Source organism: Panicum virgatum, chromosome 3N (genome assembly GCF_016808335.1).
Source record: "Panicum virgatum strain AP13 chromosome 3N, P.virgatum_v5, whole genome shotgun sequence".
Classification (NCBI taxonomy): Eukaryota; Viridiplantae; Streptophyta; class Magnoliopsida; order Poales; family Poaceae; genus Panicum; species Panicum virgatum.
In genome coordinates, this window is record NC_053147.1 from 25,012,590 (window position 1) to 25,020,133 (window position 7,544).

Genomic DNA, 7,544 nt, shown 5'->3' on the forward strand with positions numbered 1-7,544 from the left:
AGGGCTGGCAACTTTGCCTGTATCTTGCATATACAACTCGGAGGTAATGATTGTCAATTCCATAGAATAGAGGAACATTTCAAACATTGATACTGCTTATAAACATAACTTGTTCCCAGATTGCAACACGACATGACACACATTGCTACCAAACCTAAGGCAAAATCAAATCAACAAATGGCATCTAACTCAAAACAACGTAAGGTTCAAAGCATGCACAGGTACAACTGAACTTAATGCCCTAAACCATGACCATGCTCGAAGAGCATACCAGCATCTCCAGAAGGCATTACCCTTCTGAAATCATTGCCAAACCTTGTAACTTCTGGGAGAAAAGAACCCCTCCCCATTCTGAAATCCGGCACAGTGATGTTACGACCACCAGAAGTAGGCACGGATAGCAACATGGAACTATGAGGATCATGATACAGATCTGGTGACAACTCCGAGCCATATTGCGAAAAAGATGGAGTTGACATGATATGGTTAGAAGAGTAGCTTGATGATATGTGGTGTTGATTTGCCACTGTCAAACAGAACCTTGAACAAGAGCCATCACTTAAGCCCGTCTCATTTCTGGGAAACGAATCTGTTGGCAAACGAAACAAACCAGCAGGGCCTACTGGTACTTTCACATCGTCGTGTGGTGGGACCCTGTTAAAGTAGCCTGCTGGTTCTGGTAGTGCCAATACCCCCTGGCTGAGTGGCTGGGAGGGTTTGACCTGCTGAGTGAAAGTTGCATGTCTAGCAAATCATCCAGTGCTGGAAGTGCCATTATATTCTGGCTGGGTGGACTTGGCCGGCACAGCTTTGCTCTGAGAGAAATCCTGGCACGTTGAAGGGCCTCTAGCACCCCTCCTACATCATTGCTTGATGGTTGACGAATCTGTGTATCAAGCTGGTTATCAGTATGGTTATGAAAGCATGAGGAGCTCCATTCTGAGACTTCGCTTTTAGGGGTATCACTTAGTGGACTCCCAACTGATGATGTATTTATGTAGCGCTCAGAAGAGTGAGCATTGACATGGTAGCTTGAACCACTGTCTGAATTTTCATCTCCTTGATCTTTGTCATATCTTGCATTTAGGATGCTACCACAGCTCCCTTGTGGAGGGGGAACTGATTTCCCAAGATTATTATCATTTCCTCCAAGATAGCTTTTAGTTGTAAGCACATCCTTCCTAACCTGCAATTCACTATAGTGCGAAGCAATCGTCACAGTACTCGCTACAAAATCATGATCAGGCCCATCAGTTTTGCATTCCTCAATAACACCATCTTTGGCTGCATTTTGAGGCAATTCTGAAACGGAGCCCTTTTGTAAATATTCAGCGGGATTGTTGATGCCATGGAGATTATCCTCACTTGATCTTGCATGTTCACAAACCACTTCTTTATCCACGATCTGAGCAGTTTCCCATCTCCCACAAGCATTTTCAGCCTGATTTAGCTTATTGTTTAAGTTAACATTATCCTGGAAGTTGGAGAGCAGAAATAAGTGCACAATATGGAATATTATCTCATTCTATTTTTTTATCCAGTCAAATGCAAGAACAACTAAATAAAAAGCACATGTGTATAAAAAAAGGACAATGCCTACCGCAGTTGAATCCTGACTCTTGCTGAATTTCTTCTCCCACTCCCTCTGAGCACTCTCTTCAGCCTCATACTGCCCAATTAGCTCAGCCTGCTTCTCGAGCATCCTCTCCATCTCCCCATCCTTCACATACACCATGGCAAACCGATCACCTTCGTTATCCAATCCTCTGTTGCCAGAAGAGCCACGCCCATCCTGCCTCACCTCGCCATCAAAATCAGGCTGCTCGTCAGTGCATACGGTACAATCTGATCTCTCCTGCCCGTCCTCCACGCTCTCCTCCACAATGCACTTGCCATCCTCGCCTTCCGTCTGAGATCTGCCAATTGGAACAGCATGCGTATCAGATGACCAAAGCACATGTCAGCTAGAATTTGAGCAATGCGCAGCGCTTGGACCTCAGCTCCTTCCTCTTGATCTTCCGGCACGACTGCCCCGGATGGTACTTGGGCGACGAATCCGCGGCACGCGAGTAGAGGTAGCCCCTCCTATGGCCATGGCCGTGCCTCTGCCTCAGCTGCCTGCCCTTCTGCTGCTGCTGCGGCGGCCGCCGCCTCTCGCAGTCGTGGCTCGCGGCGGCGCGGCCTTTCCACGAGAGCCCCCCGGCCTGAGCAGCCGCCGCCGCCGCCGCCGCCGTCTGGGCTCCCAGCTCCGATCCCAACAGCGCGTCCTCGGCCGCATTCCCGCCGCGGCGGCCCCCCTCGGCGGCGTCGGGGTCGCCCGCGTCCACCTCGTCCTCCGTGCCCGAGTCGTCCGCGGCATCGGAGAGGCGGCCGAAGCCCTGGGAGTCGAGGATGGCGAGCACCTCCGCGGCCGCCCGCTCCGCCTTGCGCCGCTGCGCCGTCACCGCGCGGAGCTGCTCCTCCAGCTCTGCGACCTGCGGCGACGGGGGGCTCGGTGATAATTAAAAAAAAAGGCCGGCAATGCGGCGGGAGGAAGCGACGGGGAACGGGCGCGGGCGCACTTACCCGCCTGGCGAGGTGGTCGCCGCGCTCCTTCGCGGCGCGGGAGACGGAGCGCTCGGAGAGGAGCCGCGCGCGGAGGAAGTCGATGGTCATCGCCGTCGTCCCGTCCGCCCCCATCGCTGAACCCGGGCCCGCAGTGGAGTCTCGCGGTCTCCGAAGAACGTCACCGGGACCGGGGCATCCCCTGCCCGCTTTCGAGCTTTCTTCCCAGGTCTCGGCAGCCGCGTCCGGGGTCAAGTCGCATCCCAGAGTCCCGTGCGTAGCGCTTGTTTCTCCTGCGTCCTGCCCCTGCCTTGCCGCGTACTCACGTGAATCCCCGTGATGGTCTGTGCTTTGCCGCTGGGAGACTGGGACCTCGACCCTTCAGCTTTACGCTACGCCACTCTCGCGCGTGGCACAGGCTCGCCGCAACCAGCAGGGCACGCCATAGAGCAACTATTATGCTACCTCGTCTAGACGTCCGGTGCGTTCGGCACCGAAAGGGGGCCATGGGCCATGGCAGCTTGGTGCTCGATTCACCCACAGCGCCGCTACAAACATGGCAGAACCTCGCATTGGCAGCATACGAAACAACTTCTCATTGACGATGTCGTACATTGACGAGCCAACCCCAGCGTACTGATCGCTAGCAACCAATGCTCATATGCATCATAAGATAGTGAGAGGTATTACGGTACTGAACATTCTGAAATTTCACATATGTAGGCTAACATTCAACTTCTTAAGTTTCCTGAAAGACATGCTACCATCACAGGATGCCAACGGTACTAGACATGTACACACGAAATAGCACAGAGGACTGCATACTCGCATATCATGACACCAAAGTACTAGACATGCCATTATCACAAGCAAAATAGCACACTGATACTAGTTCTCGGCATGGTTATTTTGCGGATACCGACCGGTGTATCAGACCATACGATACCGACCGGTGTATCAGACCATACGTGCGAAGAAACTACATGCAGGGCAGCAGTGCTTAATCGAACAAGCTGAAACCCATATCCTGCAAGAAATTCAGCAAGAGTAGCAATCAGTACGGATGTACTAGTACTTTGTACAAGAGAATTCACAGCATCCTTAAATGGGGATAAACAACATGACGCGAATTGCTATATAGCTTATGTGGTAACTAATGTAAGTGTCAAAAGATACGCAAACCCCTGCATATGCAGTTAGTCCAGGCAATAGATGAATGGTAGTGGGGTAGAGAAGGGCAGTTGCAGGGCCAAACTTGAAAGATGCTTGCAATGACAAGATTATAATAAGAAAAATTTTGATTGGTGGATAAAATTAGTATCTATAGCTGGTTAGAAAGATAATCCTGCCAGACGAGCAGCATAGGATGAATGAATACAGAACAATTAGTTAGGTGAAAAACCACTTACGTCATCTGATTCCTCCTTCTCTTCAACCTTCTCTTCCTTCTTTGCCTCTTCAGCAGGTGCAGCACCACCAGCTGCAGCAGCCGGAGCTCCCACAGCAATTGCACCACCACCTGAAGGCACGGAGGCGAACTTTTCCCTTCCAGCTGCAATCACTTCTGTTATGTCCTTGCCTTTGAGTTCTGTGAGCAGGAAGTCCAGTTTCTCTTCATCAGCTTCAGCCCCAACTGTAAGAAAAACAGAGCTCGTTATTAATTTAAATAATATACAGCAGCATATAGCAAAAATTTCTTGCAATATCCTCCAAACATCAAGCACTTTCCTCTGTTATAGACTATAATAGATAAAAGGAAAATTGTGGCATTAACAGAGTGTTTCCTATGGTGTTGAACCAACAGGGGGTTATTAGGTGTATCCCCTTTATGTTAATCAACTAGAGATCAGTCACTCTTATCACATGCCACATCAGCCGAACCTTATTAGCTAACCAACAACATAGATAGCTGAAATACCTGATTCCAGAATGTTCTTAACGTCATCAGCAGTGGGGGAAGTGTTTCCACCCAGGACAGCGAGCAGGTAGGCAGCGATCATCTTCATTGTTGAAACTACAGAAGTGCAAACCATTGAGCAATGTAAGTAATATCGCACAGAAAGAGATTGTAACATGAAAGCACTATAAATACATACCGAAATCCAATTACACAAGTAAAATCTAATTTAACTAGGCATGTAATAATATATTTGGATCTAAATCCTTAGATCTAGCTGATAGTCAAATGTGAAGTAAACCCGAGATATTCCTGAAGCTATACCCATCGTACAAACAGCCCCACGGATCTAGGGACCAGGTTGGATGTGAGGCTTTGGACTCGAAAATACTTAGGGTTTAGTCCAGATCAGGGGCGGACCCAGCATAGGACATGGGTGTACACATGCACACCCGATAATTCTTGCAAACGAAATCAAAGTTAGTAGTTAATATATTGTAACTGGATTCAGATCCGAATACAAATAGTTTTGTTAGGGTTTGGGGTCCTCCGTCTCGCACAGCAGAAGGAAAGAGAAGGGGAGCGGGCATACCTGGAGGATGCGCTCGTCGCTGGCAAAGGGTTGGGCCAAGACAGGACAAATGACGCCGCCGCTCGGTCGTCGCCGCCAGGGAAGGGAGGAGACAGGAGAGAGTCCGAGAGAAGGGAACGGTTCAAGAAACAAAGGGAGGAGATAGACGCGTTACGTGATTACGTGAGAGCAACTCAACAGACTATTTTCTCGTTTCTCTTTTCCACTTTTTAGCTATAAAAAAATTAAGAGAAAAAATTTAGTTCCAACAAATTAATTTTCTATTTTCCCTTTCTTCTTTATTTCCCTCCCCTCTTCACTTTTTAGAGGGAAAAGAGCAACTCCAATAGCTTGATTTTCTCTTTTTTCTTTTCTCACTATATAGAGAAATTCTCTTTTCAACTTTCAACTTATAAGGAGAAGTGCTCCAGCAACTAGATTTTTTTTTTCATTTTCCTCTCCTGTCATGTGGGATCAACTTGCCATTGTCACAACTTGGCAAGCAGTGGCACTCGCACGGCAAGCAAGCAGAGTAGCTGGCAAGCACGTCGGCAGGAACACATAGAGCAAGCTCATCCATCGCAGCACAGCAGGGGGCGTGTGGCCTTGACGCTAGCAGCAAGCAATAGCAAGAGCACAGCAGCACAGGTGTTCTCGCCAGCAGCAAGCAATAGCATCAGAGCGCAGCAGCAAGCAATAGCGATAGCCCTGGCGGCACAGCCTCAAGGCGACCAGTGCGAGGCCGTCGCAAGGAAAGGGAGACTCTTTTCTTCCCGTTTTTATTGAGGATTGGAGAGATAATATTAGAGATCGAGAAAAAATAAAAGAGAAAGAGAGATAAAAAATCAATTTGTTGAAATAGGTTTTTTCACCATCAATTCCCTATATCAAGAAAAAGTGAAAAGAAGAAAAAGAAAAATCAAACGGTTGGAGTTGTTCTTACACCTTCTCCCTTTCTATCCATTCTTTCCTAAACACAAGATTCATATGCATGAGAAGATTCTGGCCACTCATGAATTAAAGGGAAAAGGGAAATATCACTCTGGTGAAACACATCTCTCCAATAAATTAAAATTATGATGAGGAATTCCCCTATAAGATAAAAAAAAGAGGAAAATCAATGGATTGGAGTTGCTACGAGGCCTTGAGCGCCTGAGCCTGAGCGGGAGGGGCTGTCAACGAGCCGAAGCTCGAGCGAGGCTCGGAGCCTGCCACCTGAGTATGAGTATGGAAACGGATAGGAAATATTTTAATTATTCGACATCCGTATCCGTTTAAATATAATATAGTTTGTATTCAAATTTAATAGAATAGTAAACTGAATACATTCAAATTCTATTTTCATTGATTCTCTGTCAGATTTTACATCCGTATTCGACAATATTCAACATTATCAATATCTGTTTTCATTCAAAAACTATTTAAAAATTATATTTATTTCTCACAATCCATATCATTAACTTTTATAATAAAGATATAGAAATATTAAATTATTTTTAAATATGAGTAAAATTCATCATCAGTCCCTAAACTTATACTGCTGTGTTCTCCCGATTCCTAAACTTATAAATTGACCGTTTAGATCCTCAAACTTATTCATCTGGGTTATCGATCCTCAAACTTGTTTGGTTGTGTCATCCCGGTCCTTAAACTTAGAAATCGCACGTTTAGATCCTCAAACTTGTTTAGTTATATCATCCCGGTCTCTAAACTTAATTTTGAGTCTCATCTAAGTCAAAACAATATGATCTAGAAACTCTATATCAAAAAATAATTCATAATTTTTTCATATAAACTCGAAAATACAAATTTTATATCAAAATTGTAGCAGGCGACACAATCTATAACTTTGTAGTTGAAAAGTTTATGAATTGAAACTATTTAGGGTCCCAGATTATTGTTGTAAGTCTATAAATTTTGAAATTTAAAATTTAAAATTAAATTTTAGTACACCAAACGACTTCAAATAAAAACTATTCAACTATAAAGTTGTAGTCCGTGTCGAGAGCTATAACTTTGATGTAAAGTTTGTCTTCATTCGAGTTCATATGAAAATTTTATAAATTTTTTTAATATAGAGTTTTTAGATCTACCTGTTTAATCCTGATGAGAATCAAAACCAAGTTTAGGGACTGAAATAATATAAATGAACAAGTTTGAGGAATTAAATGGGTGATTTCTAAATTTAGGGACCGGTATGACATAACCGGATAAGTTTGAGAATATAAACGGTCGATTTGCGAGTTAGTGACCGGAAGACACAACCGACAAATTTATGGACCGATGATGAACTTTACTTTTTAAATATTCTTGTTCTATCTTGAAATTACTTCTATATTTTTTATTTATATATAATAAAACTTATTTATATGTTTATTGCCATATATATTTATTTCTAATTTTATTTTCATATATTTATTTATTAACATATTTATTGATAAATAAATTATTTTTAATTAGCTATCTTTATTATATTATTATACTTTAGTTTGTACATGTATATTTTGTTATCTAAAACTACCAATAAAGAAA

At 44.4% G+C, this 7,544-nt stretch overlaps 1 protein-coding gene and 1 pseudogene across 1 annotated transcript; both read right to left on the reverse strand.

Annotated features, from left to right (window-relative positions):
* Positions 1–37: 37 nt before the first annotated feature.
* On the reverse strand, positions 38–3,077 carry LOC120665321 (annotated as a pseudogene).
* Positions 3,078–3,228: 151 nt separating this feature from the next.
* On the reverse strand, positions 3,229–5,220 carry LOC120665322 (60S acidic ribosomal protein P2B-like). Its single transcript, XM_039944862.1, has 4 exons — positions 5,034–5,220; positions 4,463–4,558; positions 3,954–4,177; positions 3,229–3,571 (listed from the first exon to the last, which is right to left on the reverse strand). The coding sequence occupies exons 2-4, from the start codon at positions 4,548–4,550 to the stop codon at positions 3,545–3,547; spliced, it is 339 nt and encodes a 112-aa protein (XP_039800796.1). The 5' UTR covers positions 4,551–4,558; positions 5,034–5,220; the 3' UTR covers positions 3,229–3,544.
* Between the last annotated feature and the right edge of the window lie 2,324 nt (positions 5,221–7,544).

Bases quoted from the DNA above. Each gene is read 5' to 3' on its own strand.
- LOC120665322 (XM_039944862.1), bottom strand. From the start codon at position 4,550: ATGAAGATGATCGCTGCCTACCTGCTCGCTGTCCTGGGTGGAAACACT. The intron at 4,178-4,462 runs GTATTTCAGCTA...TTTTTCTTACAG, and splicing joins TAAGAACATTCTGGAATCAG to TTGGGGCTGAAGCTGATGAA. The intron at 3,572-3,953 runs GTAAGTGGTTTT...AATTTCTTGCAG, and splicing joins AGAAGGAGGAATCAGATGAC to GATATGGGTTTCAGCTTGTT.